The 21,643-nt window shown below is 41.4% G+C and overlaps 1 protein-coding gene across 1 annotated transcript; it reads left to right on the top strand.

Moving 5' to 3' along the window:
• Nucleotides 1-16,459: 16,459 nt before the first annotated feature.
• LOC116675867 (trace amine-associated receptor 13c-like) lies at nt 16,460-17,839 on the top strand. The gene is made up of 2 exons (XM_032507391.1): nt 16,460-16,632; nt 16,983-17,839. Exons 1-2 carry the CDS (start codon nt 16,460-16,462, stop codon nt 17,797-17,799), a joined length of 990 nt encoding a protein of 329 aa, XP_032363282.1. The 3' UTR covers nt 17,800-17,839.
• The last annotated feature ends 3,804 nt before the right edge of the window (nt 17,840-21,643 follow it).

Here is a 21,643-nt window from a genome sequence, read left to right as displayed (position 1 = left end):
GGGACAAACACTCCCACAAAGAAAAGTTTCCAGCACTACCATCCCAGACCATCCCCCGGTTGTTACCGCCTGGCTCAAGGCCACCAACAAAAGGCCACAGATATATGAATCCAAACTTCATTACACACACACACACACACACACACACACACACACGCACAACACAACCATGGTAATGCAGCAGTGGAACTTAGACACAGACATGCTGTGAACGATGCTTCTGGTTTAACTTAGCTCGCTCCACCACGGCGCCTAACCGTATGTTCACACTGCCACCGACTCGCGTTTTGAGCGTGTTGAGCGTCAATCAGAAAGTTGAAATTTTCAACTTTATGTTAATGAGCTATGACGCGGTTCAGCGGCAAGTAGCGGCTAACGCCAGCCGCCAATCGGAATTGATCCTGGAGAAACATACGATGTAAACTTTCGTTCCTACCAAAACATTAATTCTGAGGACAAGCTCATAATCGCCGTTGCTGGGTTACCTTTCGTTTATAATATAACGTTTGTACATAGGGACCAGTTAACGTTACCTGCTGGTCACATCCGCTCACAGTGAAGTCCTGCACGGGTTCCCAGGTTAGTCCAGCGGCTGCTCGCTCTGCCTGCATGCCGCTATGGCTCAGCGGCTAACGAGCGAGCTAACTGCTAACAGACTCCGTTGCGACCAATTAACAATACAACTTCTGTCATTATGTAATATAAAGGTTTCTAGTGTCAGTGTATTGGCCGTGGCTGTGTGTGCTTCTCCCGGTCGAACAGAGAACATCAGAGCGGCCAAAGCGTCAGAAAGATTCCCGTCCTTTTTTGACAACCTTGGCGGGGCGGCTAGAGCTTTTTTGCCGCTCAAGTTGGTGGCGGTGTGTACGTACGGTCACTAACTCACTCACTCTGTCTGTTGATATACAAACGCAGATCAATGGACATGCATGTATTTTTTGGGGGGTGTATGAGGACACCACCCTTTCCACCAATCATTACACCTTTGTATGCAAAGCCTTTACATACAGTTGGGTTCAGAATAACAGCAGTGTTTTTAAAGAAGTAAATAGTGCTCCAAATCTTAGAATAGCTTTTAATTCCATAATACCAATGCATTGGAACACTGGCCATTCATTTCCAAATCAAAACATGACCAACATGGATCAAGTTTGTGTTCTACCTTACAGGAAGTGAAGAAAAAGGAATATTAGCAGTATTTGCATTTTTCTTTACAAACTCAAATGTTTACTGTATAAACTGAAAAATGTGTCAGGGTTTGTATCCCTGCACTAATATTTAGTTGCATAACCAATATTTCTGAGAACTGCTTCATATCTGTGTTGCATGGAGTCACCTGTGAACAAGTATTCCAGCCCAGGACCATGAACTACATCCCATAATTCCTCACATTACTAGGTTTGGCCTCAGAAACAGCATTTATGATGTCACCCTACAAGTGTTCTCCGGGATTGAGGTCCGGAGGTTGGGCCGGCCGCTCCATAACATCCATCTGTCATCTGGAACCAAGACTTTGCTCCTTCCTGGTGTGTTGGGTCCTTGTCTTGTTGAAAGACCCGTTTCAAAAGCATTTCTTCTTCAGCAAAAGGCAACGTGACCTCTTCAAGTATTCTGATGTATTGGAATGATCCATGATCCCTGGTGTGATGATAAACAAGCTCAACACCACAGTATGAGAAACATCCCATAACCACCATGTATTAGTCTTCACAGTGGACTGGGGCTTGATTTCAGTGCAGGGGGGTCGGAGGACAAACTGTCTGTGGCTCCTAGACCCAAAAAGAACAGTTTCCCTCTCATCAGTCCCCAGAATGTTGCTCCCATTCTCCGTTGGCCAGTCAATGTGTCCTTTGGTTGTTTCCCACATCGGTCAGGCGTTGGATGCCATTTCAAGGAATTTGAAATGATTTTGGCAGAGCAGCTTATAATCTTCTGCACTTCTTTATTTGTTTTCCCCTCTCATATCAACTTTTTAATCAAAGTCCTCTGTTCCTTAGAGCAATGTCTGGAAACGAGCCATTTTGCTGAGTATTTCAGTGTGAAATGCACTATGACCAGCAGGCACAACATGTTCTTCCTTCCTTCCATCCTTAAATATGTATATATACAGTATATAATATATTAAATATAGGCCATAACTGACACCTGTTTCTTCAGAACAATCAGCTCAATTGACCACAACACTGCTATTATTTTCAACATGCTCCTTTCAATTACAAATTCAATTCCACAGAATGAGCAGCATGCACGTTATGACTGTTGGTTTTCTAGGACTCTACAACACTTACTAGTAAATTATTTGCCATGTAGAAATATCACTTTTACCAAAAAATATGATTTATGAGTTTAGTGATGCTATTATTTTGACACAACTGTACATCAAAGCTATTTTTAAACATCTATGACCACGACATATGCGCCTGGTTTTTCAGAGGCGTCAGTGATGCTCAGCAGTTTTATTCCAGAGCACAGCAGAAAGCTCTGCTGAGCTTCAGAAATGCTTGAGGAAATGGAGCTTGTGTGGACAATACCCATTACACTACCATATTACTTACTTACACAATACTGCTGCCATACAAGTTTGATTAAGCAAAAATGACAACCTAAAACAGTAGGTCAAAGGTCAACTGGTGCCTCATTGCTAATGCCTATCATGAACAATGGTTCCAATTTACTTTACTGGAGAAGAGCTTTTCCAGCAACATGAAGACAACACGGTAACCCCTACAGATACCATGAGAGCTAAAATCTCTGGGAAAAATGTTAAACTTTACAACTTTCCCAGCTCAAAAAAATCCCGACTGATCCCCCATTGTACCGGCTGGCAACAAATGGAGACCACATAAAATTGATCAAAAGTAGTTTATACAAACTAACCACATGGATGTTACATTTCCCATAATGCAATCCATAATAATGATGTTGGCAGCTAATTAAGAAAGGTAATGCGTCAGTCAAACAATGTTCCATAGACATGCTAAATGTGTTTTAGTTTAAGATAGAGCTCTACAGCATGGCACCTCACTAACTCACTCTCTGGTTTTTCTCTGTTGATAGAAACGGAGAGGAAGAGGAGTCAAACGTCACCGCTGTCAGCACTGTGACAAATCCTTCACAACATCAGAATTTAAAGATTCATCAGAGAGTTCACACTGGAGAGAAGCCGTACAGCTGTGATCAATGGGGGAAACCTTTTCTCGTAGTAGTTACCTTATAATACATCAACGCATTCACACCGGAGAGAAGCCGTACAGCTGTGATGAATGTGGGGCAGCTTTCACAGTACAGATTACTCTAAAAAGACATCAACAAATTCACACTGGAGAGAAACCATACTGGTGTGAACAATGTAAAGAAACATTTTCTCAGAGGGGTCACCTTAAAGCTCACCAGCGCATTCACACTGGAGAGAAGCCGTACAGCTGTGAACAATGTGGGGAACCCTTTTCTGTAGTAGTTACCTTAAAAACACCCAGCGCATTCACACTGGGGAGAAGCCCTACAGCTGTGAGCAATGTGGGAAAACGTTTTTGATTGTGGTAACCTTAAAAAACACCAGCGCATTCACACTGGAGAGAAGCCGTACAGCTGTGAACAATGTGGGGAAACCTTTTCTCATAGTGGTAGCCTTAAAACTCACCAGCGCATTCACACTGGAGAGAAGCCGTACAGCTGTGAGCAATGTGGGAAAACGTTTTCTCAGAGTAGTCACCTTAAAAGACACCAGCGCATTCACACTGGTGAGAAGCCGTACTGGTGTGAACAATGTGGGAAAACGTTTCTCGGAGTGGTCACCTTAAAATCACCAGCGCTTCACACTGCCTCGTTGTGAACATGTTTCAGAGCCAAGCTGTTTCCTCCTCCTCATGCCTGATAGCTGTGTTGTTATATTCTGATCTTCTCCACATTGAGGCTGACCAGCAGTAACTTTATCTTTGAGCAACATGTATGTTATTGTGGATCAGCTGGACTATGTTCTGCCAGTCCTCAGAACCCTTAACATTTAGGCACTAATATCGTTGCCTGAACCCATCCTTTTAATAATACATTTTAAATGTATATTTAAAAAAAAAGAGCACAAAAAGACAGTCAGCAATATTAAGAATGGCTTGTTTATTGCTATATGGTCCAAATTAAATAAAAAAATTTAATGTTTTTGCAGTAAATTGCTGCTTTATGACAAAAACAACTAGTAGATGGAAAAAAGGCAGCGCTGGTGTTTAGTAGCACCGAAGTCCCGTTACTATTCGGTCCGATAGATACGGGTGTTAAGTTTTCGGTACACAACCTTAACCACAATGTACCCACTGAGGGAAGGAGAAGGCCCAAAGGAGAAACATTAAGACGTTAAAGATGTTTGGTTGGAAAACGTAGACATGTTTGGAACTTTTTTTTGTAAAAACCTTCTTCTCATCTCTAGAAAAGAACTTTTTTTGGTTGACAGGAAGGTATTGTAATTTCATTTTAGAATACATTTTTGTCACCCTTATATATTTCTAAACTCTCAAAAGTTGGCAAAAACTATAATCTTTGAGCATGGTAGAGTATATATAGTGAATAAGCGCAAATTCAATATTTGTTTAAATTGGTCCTCTCATCATTACAGCATACTAGAAGGGGCATTTTTAATTGTGCGCTATCAAGTTATTGTCGTTTTGTAGTTAACATTATGTTTTCCTACTTTGTGGAATTTCATTTAAATCTTTGTTTGAAATTTCATATTTTCTGTGGTTTTAAATCTGTTGAGGTCTGTTCAGGATGAAAGTAAAGATCTGATGAGTCATACAAAATCGAAAATAGAAAGCAACAGCTGATTTATTCATCTGATTGTAGAAGAACATCTGATTGAATGGTTTTAAATTTTGCAATTGGAAAATTAAATACAAAATAAATAAATAACGAGGCCTCGTGCTGATTATTGTGACTTGATTTGGCGGATTCATCCTTCCGCCGTTTGTGTTTAAGTTAATAAGAGAACGTTTCCATCCACTAAAAGTGCTGAAAGACTCAGATTATTATTCAACGTGTGAGAAATAAAGTTTTGGTTAAAGAGTAAGCTCTTAGTTTAATATGAACGACCAAGCACACCCACCAAAAACACCAAAACTTTGCATGGAAACTCCATGTATATGATCACTGTATCTAAAACAAAAGACATTTTTTAACTATGGCATATAAAGAATAAAGAGTCTTTTTTTTCCATGTACACTTTGTTACTTCTACTTGAGTAAAGAAGTTAAATCAGTACTTCTACCAGAGTATTTTTTAACATAAATAACTCTACTTCAGTACTTTTGGCATCTCTGGATGTTATCAGTCTTTGCGATAATACCACTCTTGAAGAAAGCAAGTTGTCTTGTCAGCAGGATTCAAACCTGCACGGGGAGACTCCAACAGATTTCTAGTCCATCACCTTAACAACTCGGCCACGACAACCTGCAAAGCTATGCCTGTTTGCACAAATGTTCATAAACTTTTCAATTGCTTAGTAGTAGTTATTTGTACCAAAAAAGAGATCTATCATTTTACCAAATTGGGTAAATAGGTAACAAGTTTAACCTAGGTAACAGGTGTAACCTAGCTAACAGGAGAAGAACATAAACAAGCTAACTTTTAAATGTACCAGAATTATAGACCAATACAACAACAGGCTTAAAGAACTGTTAACATAATATATGACTTACAGTTCTCAAAGATGACTCAGCTGATTATCCTCCGGACAGCTAGTTTCTTTTTCTTTTCTCTCACTATTGTCTCTGTGTGTACCGTGCGCGCACGCTCGTAGTGTGAAGCATGTGTCCGCAGTAATCTCCGACATACAGTGCCTTGCGAAAGTATTCGGCCCCTTGAACTTTTCAACCTTTTGACACATTTCAGGCTTCACACACAAAGATATTAAAAATATTGTGAAGAATCACCAACCATAATGGATATTTAAACTTTTTTAGCAAAATAAAAACTGAAAAGTGGTGCGTGCAAAATTATTGAGCCCCTTGCGTAATACTTTGTAGGCCAACTTTTGCTGCGATTACAGCTGCAAGTCTCTTGGGGTGTGTCTCTATCAGTTTGCACATCGAGAGACTGAAATTCTTGCCCATCTTCCTTGCAAAAACAGCTGGAGCTCAGTGAGGTTGGATGGAGAGCGTTTGTGAACAGCAGTTTTCAGTTCTTTCCACAGATTCTCGATTGGATTCAGGTCTGGACTTGACTTGGCCGTTCTAACACCTGGATACGTTTATTTGTGAACCATTCCTTTGTAGATTTTTGCTGTATGTTTGGGATCATTGTCTTGTTGGAAGATAAAATCTCGTCCCAGTTAAGGTCTTTTGCAGACTACAACAGGTTTTCATCCAGAATGGTCCTGTATTTGGCTGCATCCATCTTCCCCTCAATTTAACCATCTTCCCTGTCCCTGCTGAAGAAAAGCAGGCCCAAACCATGATGCTGCCCCAACCATGTTTGACAGTGGGGATGGGTGTTGAGGGTGAGAGCTGTTTGTTGCTTTACGCCAAACATATCGTTTTGCATTGTGGCCAAAAAGTTTGATTTTGGTTTCATCAGACCAGAGCACCTTCTTCCACATGTTTGGTGTGTCTCCCAGGTGGCTTGTGGAAAACTTTAGACAAGACTTTTATGGGTATCTTTGAGAAATGGCTTTCTCTTGCCACTTTCCATGAAGGCCAGATTTGTGCAGTGTACGACTGATTGTTGTGTTATGGACAGACTCTCCCACCTCAGCTGTAGTTCTCTGCAGTTCATCCAGAGTGATCATAGGCTCTGGTTGCATCTCTGATCAGTCTTCTCCTTGTATGAGCTGAAAGTTGACAGGGACGGCCAGGTCTGGGTAGATTTTCAGTGGTCTGATATCCTTCCATTTCAAAATGATCGCTTGAACAGTGCTTCCTTGGGATGTTTAAAGCTTGGGAAATCTTTTTGTATCCAAATCCGGCTTTTAAACTTCTCCACAACAGTATTACGGACCTGCATGGTGTGTTCCTTGGTCTCATGATGCTCTCTGCGCTTTCAACAGAACCCTGAGACTATCACAGAGCAGGTGCATTCTACAGAGACTTGATCACACACAGGTGGATTCTATTTATCACCATCAGTCATTTAGGACAACATTGGATCATTCAGAGATCCTCGCTGAACTTCTGGAGTGAGTTTGCTGCACTGAAAGTAAAGGGGCCGAATAATTTTGCACGCACCACTTTTCAGTTTTTTATTTGCTAAAAAAGTTTAAAATATCCAATAGATTTTGTTCCACTTCACAATTGTGTCCCACTTGTTGGTGATTCTTCAAAAAAAATTAAATTTTTATATCTTTATGTTTGAAGCCTGAAATGTGTCAAAAGGTTGAAAAGTTCAAGGGGGCAGAATACTTTCACAAGGCACTGTACAGTGCTTTGGGGTCCATTTGCAGGTAGTTTTGGTGTACAATGGTTTTGGAGAAAGCTGCAAGCAGCGATACCACAGGCCAACCAATCGGCCCGTCCCAAACAGGCACATTTTCAATGGGCACCACACTAGTCTTTTAATTTTCAGGAAGGAATGCAGATATACAGTATAAGCTTCTGGCTTGAGTATTTTGTTTAGTCTACATTTCTCTCTTCCTCTAAGAATGACGAGGCTCTCTATCCTTCCGCGTCACATGCATGCCAAGACGACATTCGTTTTAGCTGTATTGTTGTCTGGATGGAAACTGTATACCTTAAGAGTCTTAGAACTTAAACAAGCGGTGTTGTGCCACAAATAGGTTGATATGACAAAAAGGAAAACATTGTGAAAATGTATCATTAATTGGGAGAAATACCGGAGAGGTTTCACCACAGGAGGAAACCAGAAGAGGGCAATGAAAAACATCAGTCTCCCGGCGAAAATGGGGGGGTTTGGTGGAGTGCAGAAGTAGATGAAGTAGTCGGAGTTTTGCTACTAGCTCTGGACCTCTCAATATATCATCATACAAGTGTTTATTTGATGTGATAGGTGTGTTTTTTCTTATTATTTTAAAATAAATATGAAATAAAATGTCCATTTACTTAATTTGCCTGTTTAGTGAGCCTCGTCACACACAAGGTCCCGGGAGATTTCTGCCTCTCTATGAACAAAGTTTTGCAACCCATTAGTGGCTCCTAAAGGCAGTGTACTGATCCCCTCTGGACAGGAAGTTTGTTCACACCTGTACGGGTTAGTCAGATGATGACATCTCGACCAATGAGGTGTCACTGCAATCAAAGGTGTGAAGACAGCATGAAAAAAATCAACATCTGATGCAATCATTACTGCACAGTGATGTTTTTAGTTGATATTGTGTCTGCCATAAGTACAAGAATTTAATCAATCGGAATGTTTTAGATCTTTAATAATAAAAGGGATCCAATTACCATGTGTGATGTCAGATAGGTTGCTGTCAGTCCCAAATCCACAGAGAATTATCTCCCGACTCTGCAGATCCTCTCAGCTTCACAAAGGGTTTTTAACTCACTGATTTTTGTGTTTTTAAGGCCCAACACGTTACTATTTTCTTCATTCTCACAGTTTTCATGAGATACCTTCCTTTAGAACTCTCTAAATACCCGCTGTACCAAAGTGTGGTGCTGCTCAGCACAAAGACACAGTTAGAGACGAGCTGGTGAACGTGGATGATTTAGCAGGTAAATAGGGTTAGGGTTGTAGTGCGGCCGGAGCGTACCAGAATGTACGGAATAGTGGCCAAAGCTATTTTGATGGGAGACAAGCAGGAAGTAAGGTCATGATGTAACATGTGCAGATTTTGGCTTGGCATTGTTTTGCTGAACTAAGCAGCGACGGGCATGAAAAAGATGTTGCTTAGATGGCAGCACATTTGCTCCAAAGTTACTCTAAAACTTCATGCACCTTTCAGCATTAATGGTGCCTTCACAGATGTGCAAGTTACCCATGCCATGGGCAATAACACACCCTAGTACAATCACAGATGCTGGATTTTGAACTTTGCGCTGATAACAATATGGATGGTACTTTATCTCTTTGGCCCGGAGGACGTGATGTCCATGATTTCCAAAAACAATTTAAAATGTGGTCTCGTCAGACCACAGCGCACTTTTCCACTTTGCGTCAGTCCATCTCAGATGAGCTCGGGCCCAGAGAAGCCAGTGGCATTACTGGGTGTTGTTGATAGATGTCTATCACTTTGCATGGTAGAGTTTTACCTTGCACTTGTAGATGTAGCGATGGACTGTGTTAACTGACAATGGATTTCCAAAGTGTTCCTGAGCCACGTGGTAATAATGTCCTTTACGTAATGATGCTGGTTTTTAATGCAGTGCCGTCTGAGGGATGTCACGGGCATTCAATGTTGGTTTTCAGTCTTGCCAGCTTACGTGCAGAGATTTCTGAATTATGGACTGGGAACAAAAAAGTTTTTTTGAAAGTTCTTTCAAAAATGAAAGCCTTAACATGAATCGAGGGTATCTGGGGGTATCTGGTGTCATGTCTAGAAAGTTCAATAGATGTGCACAGGCCCGGGGGAAGTGAGGGGCTGATGGAACAGGATAAAAACTACTGAGGCAGCCGTCGAGACACTGAGATGGAACGGCAGGTTCAAACTACAGGGGGGCTCGAAAGTTTGGGCACCCGAGGTAAAAATTTGTATTAATGTGCATAAATAAGCCAAGAAAAGATGGAAAAAGTCCAAAAGGCATCAAATGACAGACTAGACAGTTGTATAATATGTCACAAAAAGTTAGATTTCATTTTCATTATTTACACTTCCCAAATAACAGAAAACAAAAAAATGGCGTCTGCAAAAGTTTGGGCCCCCCTGCAGAGTTAATACCTTGTACTGCCCCCCCCCGCTTTGGCAAGTATCACAGCTTGGAAATGCTTCTTGTAGCCAGCCAAGAGTCTTTAATTCTTGTTTGAGGTATCTTCGCCCATTCGCCCATCATTTATGTTGAGGTCAGGAGATTGTGAAGGCCATGGCAAAACCTTCAGTTTACGCCTCTTGATGTAATCCACTGTGGATTTTGAGGTGGGTTTAGGATCATTATCCATTTGTAGAAGCCATTCTCTCTTTACCTTCAGCTTTTTCACAGATGGCATCAAGTTAGCGTCCAAACTCGTGAAATGTTCCCAATTGTAGAAAATGACAGACTTGGTTTGAATGTGAAAAGAACAACACTAAGTGTCAACAAACAACAGAGTCACTCAATTCTCATTGGCCGGGCATTGCCATTAGTCGCCTGGTACACGCCTGGCTGCATCATATGAGGAGCCATCATTCATTTTCATTTAGGCCACAGACGCACATGCTGCTGAGTCCTTTGTAGAAAGTATTCTTCAAGACAAGTAATAAGTTCAAGAATGGGCACATATCAGTTATTTTAGTGACACCTGTGTTGCTTGTTTATGAAGTTAATAAAATGGCCTAATGTGATCTTACAGTGCTTTGTGAAAATAATAATAAAAAAGGTGGGGGCACATCATTGGGGTGAAGAGGCCTGATAAAACAATCAACCAACAGAAAGGTGAGGCTCAGTCAAAGAAAAGTAAAAGAAGACGTTTTCCACACTAAACGGGACAGTTGGGGACAATGGCGAGGTTCGTGGCTGGTTGATGACAGCATACTCATAAATCCTTTAAGGAAAAACATTGGCTGGTAAAAAGCTTGTGTGGCTGGTGACCAAAATAGTTTACTTCAGGCCCTGCTGACCACCATATGGTACTAAAAAGAAAAACTACATTACACAATGTAGTCTTCAGCAAGTTTAAAGAGGCAAAGTTCATGTGAATGTAACAGCATGGTGTCTTAATGAGCAGAGCTAAAACTGAAGATCCAAACTCATTTCCCTATAGATCAGAGATTGGTGGGCTAAATGATCATTTACTTTGTTGTGTATAGTGGGCATCGTTAGACACAAACAGTCAGGTCCCGGGAGATCTAATCCTCCTCTCTGTTAACGTCTTACAGCCCATTAGTGGCTCCTAAAGGCGGTGCGCTGAACCCCTCTGGACAGGAAGTTCTTTCACACCTGTATGGGTTAGTCAGGTGATGCCATCTCGACCAATGAGGTGTCTGCAATTAGAGGTGTGAAGACAAACAAGAGTCAGCATGAACCCATCAACAAGTGATGCAATCATTACTGAACAGGACTGTTTTTTCAGTTGATATTGTGTCTAACATGAGTACAATCATGTATTTTATCGAAATTGTCTAGATCTTTAATAACAAAAAGGGATTCAATTAGCGTGTGTAATGTGAGAGGGGTCGCTGCCAGTCCCAAATCCACAGAGAATTATCTCCCCACTCTGCAGCTCCTCTAATATCTAGAGAGGGTTTTTGACTCACAGTTGTTTTTGGTTTTTAAGGCCCAAAACATTCATGTTTTGTTCACTCTCACAGTATCATCAGCCCCCTTGTAAATAGATGAAGTTAGAGACTAGCTGGATGTAGATTTAGCAGGTAAAGAGAGTTAGGGTTGTAGAGCTGCCGGACTGCCTCCGAAGGTGCAGGAAGTAAGTTCACAAAGTATAAGAGAGCCAAATTCTGAAAAAGATGGCAGGTTGGGGTGTCAAACTAACAGCTGGATCAAACACAGGACTTTTCCCAAGGAACTGGGGATCATGTGTTGTTTGAAAATTAATTAGTGGGACCCCTGGTTAGATTAATTGGTACGGCACGTGACCATAAAAAGAGGCTTTTTCCTCAATACAGAAGTCCGGGGTTTAACTCAACCTGTAGCAAGTGTCCTGCATGTCTTCCCCCTCTCTCTCTCCTCTAGCTGTCCTGGTGAATAAAGGCCGAGATGAACCTCTCTCCATTATGAAGTTCTCATTGTCCATGGCGTTGTGGAGGAGACTTAAAGGATATTGGGGATGTTTAGGTAAACTGACTAGATACTCTCGCTGTTTCTCTCCTTCGCGGCTGTTCAACCGGCCTGTGGCTTGCATAAAAAAAAAGACCTAGGGCGTATCTTTATCGGAGCAGAGAGCCGATTCACGGGGACGCCCTGTGACGCAGCTAAAAATCTAAAAATCTAAAAATAGAGTCGTGAAGGGTAGTGACACTGAGGGTGATCACAAAAGGTAGCACTAACATTGACTAATTAGTGTGAAGGTAGTCTCAAGTTTACAATTTTGTTTTATCTAATTTATGAATTTTTTTTTTGAGGATACTTGTGTTTTATCTGTTTAACTGATTTTGTGTAAAGCACTTTGAATTGCCCTATTGCTGAAATGTGCTATACAAATAAAGCTGCCTTGCCTTGCCTTTAGTTCGACAAACAGTTTTATTAGTTATTTGACTTAGTTTTCCATTTGGGTGCACACATTTAGTTAACTTTGTCAGTTTAGCTAATTTCAGGTTTGAGTTACATTCTGTGAAATTAATACCTTTTCTTTTTAATTTGCCAGTTCCTGGGGAGTTGCTACTGGGGCGTCATTGGCTGACAGACAAAAGGACCTAATTAATTCTAAGCTATTTAAATGGGGAATAGATGATTGGACTGTACCATGTTTTTCCTATATCATGGGGGTGGCAGAGTATTTCATTTTTGAGTTGTGTTTGTTTCTTTACTAGTTATACTTATAGTTAGTTATGATTATTTGATTTATCCTTAGTATATATTAGGTAGCCTTGGTTTAATATAGGTTGTAGTTATTGTGGTTTGGCTATTTAATGTGTTTGTCTACCCCCCGTAATTTTAGTTTTGTATTTTTTTCCAACCTCTATTTATTTTTTGAGTAATGCAGCATGGAGGATGGAGTGGAAGAGGAAATCGTGGGGAGTCTCAGAAACAACAGACTGTTTAAGAGGAGCAAGCAGCTGGCACTGACACTGGAGCTTCAGGAGGACTCACAGGCACAGAGGGTGAAGAAAGCAGAGATCCAACGATGGTGGACCTGGCTAGCAGTCTTTGTGCCCACATGGGCCAGCAAGAGGCCCGTGACGCTCGGCTGAGGGAGGAGTCAGCACAACAGGAGCAGTGGTTTAGGGCACTACAACATCAGGTCTAACTGCTGCAGCTTGAGGTGCAAGCTCGCACTTCCCCTATTCTGGAAAACACATCAACAGCTCTGGACTCAGATGAACCTGGGCCCCAAGTCCAAACAGAACTGGCACAAGAGTGTGTTTCATCCTCTGCCTCATCAGGTCAGTTTTAGTTCCCGTCAGAACCCAGATAAGAGAAATTAACAGAGCATGATGATATTGAACACTTCCTTACAACATTTGAGAGGATTGCAGCAGCATGTCTGTGGCCTAGGTCTGACTGGGTCTTGTGCCTTATTCCTATCTTATGATTTTGACTGTGTTAATGATGTATGACATTAACCCAGAGACCTACAGGCTGAGATTCCGTTCAACAGATATTGATCCTGGTGAAAGTCCAAAGGAGCTGTATGTAAGACTGAATTAGCTTTATGGGATGTGGATTCAACCAAAAATCAAATCTGTTAAAGCTGTTAATAAAATGATAATCTTGGAGCAGTATTTGCCGATGCTATCTTCTGAGCTGCAGGTATGGATCAGGGAACAGGAACTACTTCAGAGGCTGCGTCACTGGCTAAAGCGTTTGTTGCAGCAAGAAGGAAAGGACACCCGTGGAGTAATGTTGTCGTAATCAGAGCCCAGGCCAAGCTGGTAGATGAGCCCTCTGTTACCCTCAGTGCCCTGCCGGTTTATGATGCAGATCTTGACACTCAAGCAGAGAACATGTGGAAGTCACGCAGGCAAAGAGGCAGGAGAGGTTCCAGCACACTATCATAAAATCCACATTAGCAGTAACTCCAGACTTGCCTCCAGGTTTAAGATATCCTCAGACATTGTTCAGATGCAACACGATGACTCCAGCCTAGTGACATTATTGGGCAGTGCTAAAGAGAGAGAGGTGGGGAGTGAGTTTGAGTACAGTTCCGGGGAGGAGTATTTACCTCAGAATGGTATTCACTATCATCAACATGGACCAGCTAAGCAACTAGTGGTTTCCAAGGTGACCCAAGACACTGTACTGTACTGTACTGGGGTCACTATGTTCCCTAGGCTGGCCAAGCAGAAGACCCTGTTAGACGGTACTCTCACTGGCCTGGTTGGCAGGCAGATGTTGCCCAGTTTTGTAGGACTTACCCTCAGTACCAGAAGACTTCAAGTAAAGGACCGTGTAGAGCTCCACTCCAACCCCTCCCCATTGTTAGCACTCCCTTTGAGCGTCTTGGTATGGATATTGTTGGTCCAGTTGAAAAAAGTAAAAATGGAAACCGCTAAATGTTGGTGATCACAGATACCCAGAAGTATCTAGAAGAGTAATCTACTTGAAATCTGTCAAAGCAAAGATTTTGGCATTCTCCTTGGTCCAGTTCTTCTCCAGAGTTGGTTTCCCTCGTGAGATATTAACTCACCAAGGCACTAACTTTATGTCCAAACTTCTGAAACAGGTTTACCAACTGCTTGGCACCAACAGTGTGCGAACAACCCCCTACCACCAACAGACGGATGGACAGACAGAACGGTTCAATCAGACCATCAAGCAAATGCTTTGTAAGTTTGTCAATGACACTGGTTCTAATTGGTATCAATGGCTACCCTACCTCCATTTTGCATACCGGGAAGTACCCCAGGTATCTACTGGGTTTTCCCCATTTGAACTGTTGCATGATCATGAGGTAAGGGGACCACTGACCTTGCTTAGGGAGGCCAGGGAAGGGGACCAGCAGAGGGAGGGGGGTGTTAACGTCATCTCCTATGTTGTTCAGATGAGAAACAGGCTACAGAAGATGGCAGAACTTGCCCAGCAGGACATGGCGGAGGCCCAGCAGTACCAGAAAGAATGTGATGATAAGTCGGCACGGCCATGAACCTTTGTTCCAGGTCAGAAGGTCCTAGTCGTGCTGCCTACCAGTGACAGCCAACTGCTGGCAAAATGGCAGGGACCCTTTGAGGTGGAGAAGCAACTTGGACCCACCACCTACCAAGTTTCTACTGCAAGCCAACCACGTTCCAGCAGGGTGCTGTATGTGACCCTCCTAAAAGAGTTAAAGGATGAGGAAGACAGAGGTATTACAGATCAGAGCTGTGGAGGAGGAAGAGGTGGTAGATGACCAGTATCTGCCCTCAGCAGCCCCAGCAGAACCTGACCTGGACCATCTATCAGCTGATGGATAAATCAGGTGAAAGCTTTATGTAATTGTCAAATATTTCAAGAGTACCCAGGTTGCACAAATATGGCGGAGCATGATATTGTGTTAAAGGAGGAGGCTAAAGTTAAACAAATGAGTTACAGGATCCCTGAGCGCCTCCTGGGGTCCTTGAAAAAAGAAGTGGACCTGATGCTGTCTCTGGGGTTCATTGAGCGCTGCAAAAGTGATCCAGTGGTGTTGGTTCCAAAACAGGATGCCACATTACGGTTTTGTATTAATTTCCGATACTTGAACTCTGTGTCAAAGTTTGATTGCTATCCAACGCCACATATTGATGACATGATTGAGCACCTGGGGAAAGCAAGATACCTGGTCCGGCACACACACCTATACCATGCCCTTAGCTGCCAATAGCTCTGCACCAGACCCTGATTGGCTGATATAGTGGACGGAGCGTCAGTGAATTCATCCCTTTGGTTTGACTGCTGTTTTGAAGCTAGCAGTTTGCCTTTTGGCCAACACTACCTTGGTATTTTGAAGACAGAAGTCACCATATTTGGTCAGCTAGGGAGAACAACCAGCTTAGCCACCATTGGAAATGGTTTCACTGCTGCTTCACTCAGCTAAATGCTAGAGAGGAAACATTGTTGGTCTTTAACTGGCTGATTCGAGTCATCCAGCAGAGTTTTCTGGGCCTATTGGTGAGATTGCTATGGAAAAAGTACACAAGGCAGTACTCTGGTAAGACCAAATGATGTTTAACCGTGTGTCCAGCTTATTTAAATAGCTCACGTTACTGTATTGTGGGATTTAACTTGATTGTTTATTGTGTGTGGCGTTTTCATTAGCCAGATGCAAATGTTTCACCAAACCAAGGTCCTACTCGAGACTATTTAGCAGAGCCACCGTCTCTGCATCCAGATCTTAGCTTCTCCTGAGTTCATTGTGATTGAGAGTTAAAGAAATGCAAACAACTCAGTGTGTTATTTTCTCCTATCCCAGAATGCATTGGTGGTGTATCCAGACCTTACTCCACATGGTTGTAGAGACAGAGCTGGAAATGCAAAACTTCTGTTTTAGAAACTTGAAAAGATTTTAATAATAGGACAAAGGAAAGAAAACAAGGGTAGAAAATGACAGAAGAGAAACAGTGAAAAAAGGCAGGGTTACAGAGAGAGCGAAGATGATGGTGGGATGTGCAGAGTCAGGGAGGAGGGGCATCAGAGTCAAACAGGGACTGAGAAAGAGGAGGGGATGAAGAGAATGAGAGAGGGATAAATCAGTTACATGACTCAGGTTTGTTCAGAAAGCTGCCAGAGCTGCAGCTGTCTGCAGACCTCTGCAGATGGAGGTTGAGGACGGAGCCGAGCTCTGCTTTCCCCAGTTCCCAAACACCTCCTGCAGGAAGCCCTCGTCTCCTTGGCCCCAAACACTGCTCATTTACATTGTGTGCTACTCCATCTCTCTGACCACTGTGACTCTCAACCTGCTCATCATCATCTCTATCTCCCACTTCAGGCAGATATTAACTTCTTTACTTCTCTTTACAGGATGTGTAACGTTAAAATGTGAACAGCTGCTGTATATTTAGAAAAATTGTCTTTGAGTTAGTTCTGAATAATGTTGCTCCAAATGTCTGACTTTGATGCCAGAGACTGTTGTTCATGTCCACTCTGTTACTAACATTAATCATTGCTTTCTGTCCACCGTGACCTCAACCAAGTCATTTTAACTGTCTACTCTTACTGATGTAGGGGATTGAAAAATATTTAACCTAATATGGATTTTATATTTTTACTTTTGAGAACTGGTTAGGGTTGTTCTGTCAGCATTGTTGGTTTATTAATTACTTTTCTCTTTCCCTGCAGGCAGCTCCACACCCCCACCAACATCCTCCTCCTCTCTCTGGCTGTCTCAGACTTTCTAGTGGGCCTCGTGGTGATGCCTGTAGAAGTTCTCAAAAAAACATCCTGCTGGTTTCTTGGTGACTTTGTGTGTTTTCTTTATAATTATCTGACATGCATCAGTACCGGATCCTCAATAGGTGACATGGTGCTCATATCAGTTGACCGTTATGTGGCTATTTGTGACCCTCTGCATTACAACACCAGAATTACTGTGAACAGAGTTAGATTCAGTGTTTTTCTGTGTTGGCTCTATTCTGCTTCCTACAGCCTATTCTTTCTGAGGGATGACCTGACTCAACTAGGGAGGTATAATTCCTGCTACAGAGAATGTTTGCTTGTCATTGACTATTTCACAGGAATAATGGATCTTGTTTTGACCTTTATTGTTCCAGTTACTGTAATTGTAGCTCTCTATCTCAGAGTATTTGCCGTGGCTGTGTCTCAGGCTCGTGCTATGCGCACTCACATTACAGCTGTCACACTCCAGCTGTCAGTGACTCCAAAGGCAAAGAAATCCGAGCTGAAAGCAGCCAGGACTCTTGGTGTTCTTGTAGTTGTGTTTCTAATGTGTTTCTGCCCATATTACTGTGTCTCTCTTGTAGGTGACAGCTGGGTCAACGCTTCATTTGCATCCTATGTTCTCTTTGTGTTCTTTTGTAACTCTAGTCTAAACCCTGTGATCTATGCCTTCCTTTACCCCTGGTTTAGAAAAGCAGTTAAACTCATAGTTACTCTTCAGATACTGCAGCCGGGCTCCTGTGAGACCAACATGCTGTAGAGAGGCTGTGGAGGGACTGAGATCAGACTCGGTCTAAGGATTAAATGAATGAATATGTTCAGTGTGTTAGTTATGAAATAGAGAAATTGAAGATAAACATTCCTGTCTTTAAGTGTGAATTGTGTATGATCAACAATTCAAAGGTCTGTTCTTCAGCTTTATCTTGTTGTGTATTGTGTCTCTCTGATGCTGCTGCATTTAAAGAAAGAGTCATAAGCAACACATACTGTTTCTAGGTAATCACTAGTGACATGAAACATTCCAACACAACACATCAAAAACACTATGAAAGCTTTGTATTTATGTCACTATATTTCGTTGATTTATGTTGATTTTGTTGCAAACAGAAATCCCAGGCCTGCTCTGCCTCTGTTTCATTGATAAAAAAAGAACAGCCCCACTTTCCCTCCAAGTATAGAAAAACATCACCTGTGAACTGTAGTTGTGTTTCACATAAAACTGTCAGTACAAAAAGATCTTGGGCCCTTTAAAAAAGTTGTTGTAATCATTTTAATTTAGTTTCATTCATATGTGATCCCTGTTTAACATATATTGTCTTTATGACATAGTTATGTGAATCTATGAAGTCTTGTTGGGAGAAACAAAATAATAGATTATTTGAAAAGACAGGATTATCTACAGTTCATCAAATCATTGAAGTCACATTTCCAGAGAAACATGTAATCAATGGACAGAAAAAGATCAAGTTTAACAAATCAAGAGTAATGGATTGCAATTTGTAATCAGTGTCATTAGAAAATCATCTCAATTGTGATTTATTTAATGTTACATAGCATAGAGATTTATTGTAAAGTGGCATATGATAATAAACAGACTTATTCACAATGTAATTTTGTCTCTTTTTATCAATTTTTTCCCACTGATGTGAAATGACCAGAGGACAATAATGACATGTTGAAACCTCCGGAACAAAACCCAAATGAGGTGTTTTATTAACCTTCACACTCCTGGTCATCTGGGTGTGATAGCGGCATTCAAACCTGTCCAAAAGAACCACACCACAGGGGAAACCAACCCTAGTGGGATTCAGCTGAACTAAATGAGGCAGGTGTTAAAGCCTGAGTCCTTTTTTCGGTCCTCTTGGATGACAGATGCCTGCAGAAACCCCCTTATCATAGCAGCCTGTGCCACGCAATAATCATTGTTCAGCTACATCATCTGCAAACTTAAACTGCCCCAGTTATTACTCTCTGCTGACTTGCCAGAAGATGGAGCTGTTGACTTGTATTTTTCAGGATAGGAATGAAGTAAAGCAGTTGAGATGAGATGATGAATAGTGGTGTAGTCAAGTCAACCTTTGTCAAGTTCAAGACCAGGACTAGTCAGGACCGAGTCCAAATGAAAGACAGAATAGAATCTTCTTCAAGACCACTTAGTTTCCTGTTCATAATGTATACAATGCAAGAGACGCTATCGCTTTTATTTTAAGATAATGACTTTGCATTATTTTTTGTAATGATCCACAAGCAAGTGCAACGTAACAACACTGTAGAATCAAATTAGGCTATAGACAGGTGTCAAATGTGTCCCTAAAAAATAAAAAAATGTTCGCATTCTTGTACTTATCACGTGTCTTGAAGAATCCACAGTACATAGTGCTCAGTGACATTGTGTCTGAGGCCAAAATCAAAAAAAGCTTTGCTGCTCGGCTCCTAATTATCATCAAAGGATTTATTGTAAATTTCCTCGGGTACGTACGGTATATCAAATGTGGCCAATCACACTCATCCCAGAGCTGAGAAATATAGTACACCCAAAAGTAAATGAAAGAGCAAGACACTCTAATGGGGTTGGTTATTGACTGCTACCCTGGAAACTGTTTTTTTCACTTCATCAAAGGACCAAAAATGTAGTCTGTTTAGCAAAAGTTTGATAAGATATACAGTAATCTCTATTCCTTTCTTTCTGAGGAGGACTAGGCTCTCCTTCGAGTCACCTGCATGCCACAACTAACATTTGGTGTAGCTGTATTGTTGTCTGGATGGAAACTGTAGACGTTCAGAGTCTTTGGGCTTAAACTCGCTGTGAAGTGACAGAAACAGGTTGAGATGACAAAGACAAAAAGGTGTGGCAATTTGAACTTTGATCAACTGGGAACTATTGGGGAGTTGTGACCCTGGGAGGAAACCGGGAGAGGGCAATGAAACTCAGGGGTCTCCTGGGAAAATGGGGAGGGTTGGCAAGTAGGAGTGCAGAAGTAGATGAAGTAGTGGGCACAAAAAGTAGTGTTGTTATGATATTTATCAGCTCTGGAGCTCTCAATGTATCAGACTTTTAAGAAATCAATCCTGTGTTTATTTAACGTGACAATTGTGTTCTAAGGGTTCAAACCCTGAAGGGGGGTTGAGTTCGTCCCAGGTTAAAGATTGGCCATAAAAAACACTTCAGAACACTTTGCAAAGGGCTTAGCAAGTAATTGTCCATAACTCTACCTCTTGCTGCTATACTTCCTCTTTCTTTATCCAGTAATTGAACAGAAATCTATCTTAAAAGAAATGGTGGTTCTAGTAGTCCAAGCCAAGTTCTCCGTCCCAACTAAGAAAGACGGTCGCTGGGTGGTGCCCCTCAGCGTCCATTACGATGCAAAAAGCACCACTCAGCATGTGGAAACTTTTTTTCTGTACAGCGAGGGAGGAATTTGAGTGAAGAAGAGACCTTGTTGAAACAAAATAAAGACAGGCTGCAAACTGGATTAAAAGTTTAGGTGTTCGGTGGAAGGGTTTCATTGTTTTCTGCAGAGAACAATCAAATGATGAGAACAGCTTTCACAATGAAACAGAGTTACAAAGTGGCCACGGTTCTGGTAAATACAATCAGTAATACCCCTCCTTATATCCTCCTTATATCTGTCTCTAGTGCGTCAAGAATGACTGTAGCCGTCATTTTGTCTGAGAAATCAGAGATTTATTTCGTCTGGAGAAGGCCTCATGGCTCCAACCTTGCTTACAGTGGAGAAATGCTGAGTCAGAACATTTTCAGCTGTCTCCAACACTGGAGGACTTATTTTAGGATATACACATATTTCAGAGGCAAATTGAAGGATTTACTTATAATGAAAAAATCCCTTAAGAGATGAACAATTATTGAAAGAAAATCATTGTCTATGTAATTTTCCCATTACATTATGTACAGGGTGAACTCATGGCCGGACTGAAGGCCACGTAACAGTTTGGAAATATTTACCTGTGTCTGTAAGTGACACTTAAACCTTGGATGTTAGTTAATGACCAGATTCTTTGAGTGGTGGAAGTTTGGGCTCTTGAATAAAGGTTTTGCAATTGCAAATTCAACTGGTAAAAATGGGTCATTTTAATGATTAACCCTTGTCTGGTATTCGGGTCAAAAGAAGAAAAATGGTACAAGTTACATTTTTTCTACCTGAAAATCAACGGCCCTTACCTTATTTTCTGTAATAAACATGTATTCCTGACTCAATTCAGAACACTGTTCTGGATATGACCACTTATGTTTTTTCCATAGTGGATTTTTAACATGAATTGTAACTTTATGAAAAAACTTGCATTTTTAATTGTGTTCTAGTAGAGACTGATTGCATTCCTAAACATATCTCAATTGTTTGAAATTGAGAGAATATAATTGTCAATAGATTATGAAGGTAACTTTTATTTTCAGAATTGTTTTTAAAACCCAAATAAGTCACGGGTCAATTTGACCCGAGGGACACGGGAGGGTCCCGAAAGTGAAGACAACACAAGGGTTATGAGAGTTAATAGAAAGGTATTAGACATTAAAATAATTCTGTGACATAAAACTTCTTCCAAGAAGTAACTAAATTACAAATTATGAAAGTAACTAATGCGAT

Source organism: Etheostoma spectabile, unplaced genomic scaffold (assembly GCF_008692095.1).
Source record: "Etheostoma spectabile isolate EspeVRDwgs_2016 unplaced genomic scaffold, UIUC_Espe_1.0 scaffold00002323, whole genome shotgun sequence".
NCBI lineage: Eukaryota > Metazoa > Chordata > Actinopteri > Perciformes > Percidae > Etheostoma > Etheostoma spectabile.
This window is presented reverse-complemented; position numbering and strand designations above follow the sequence as displayed.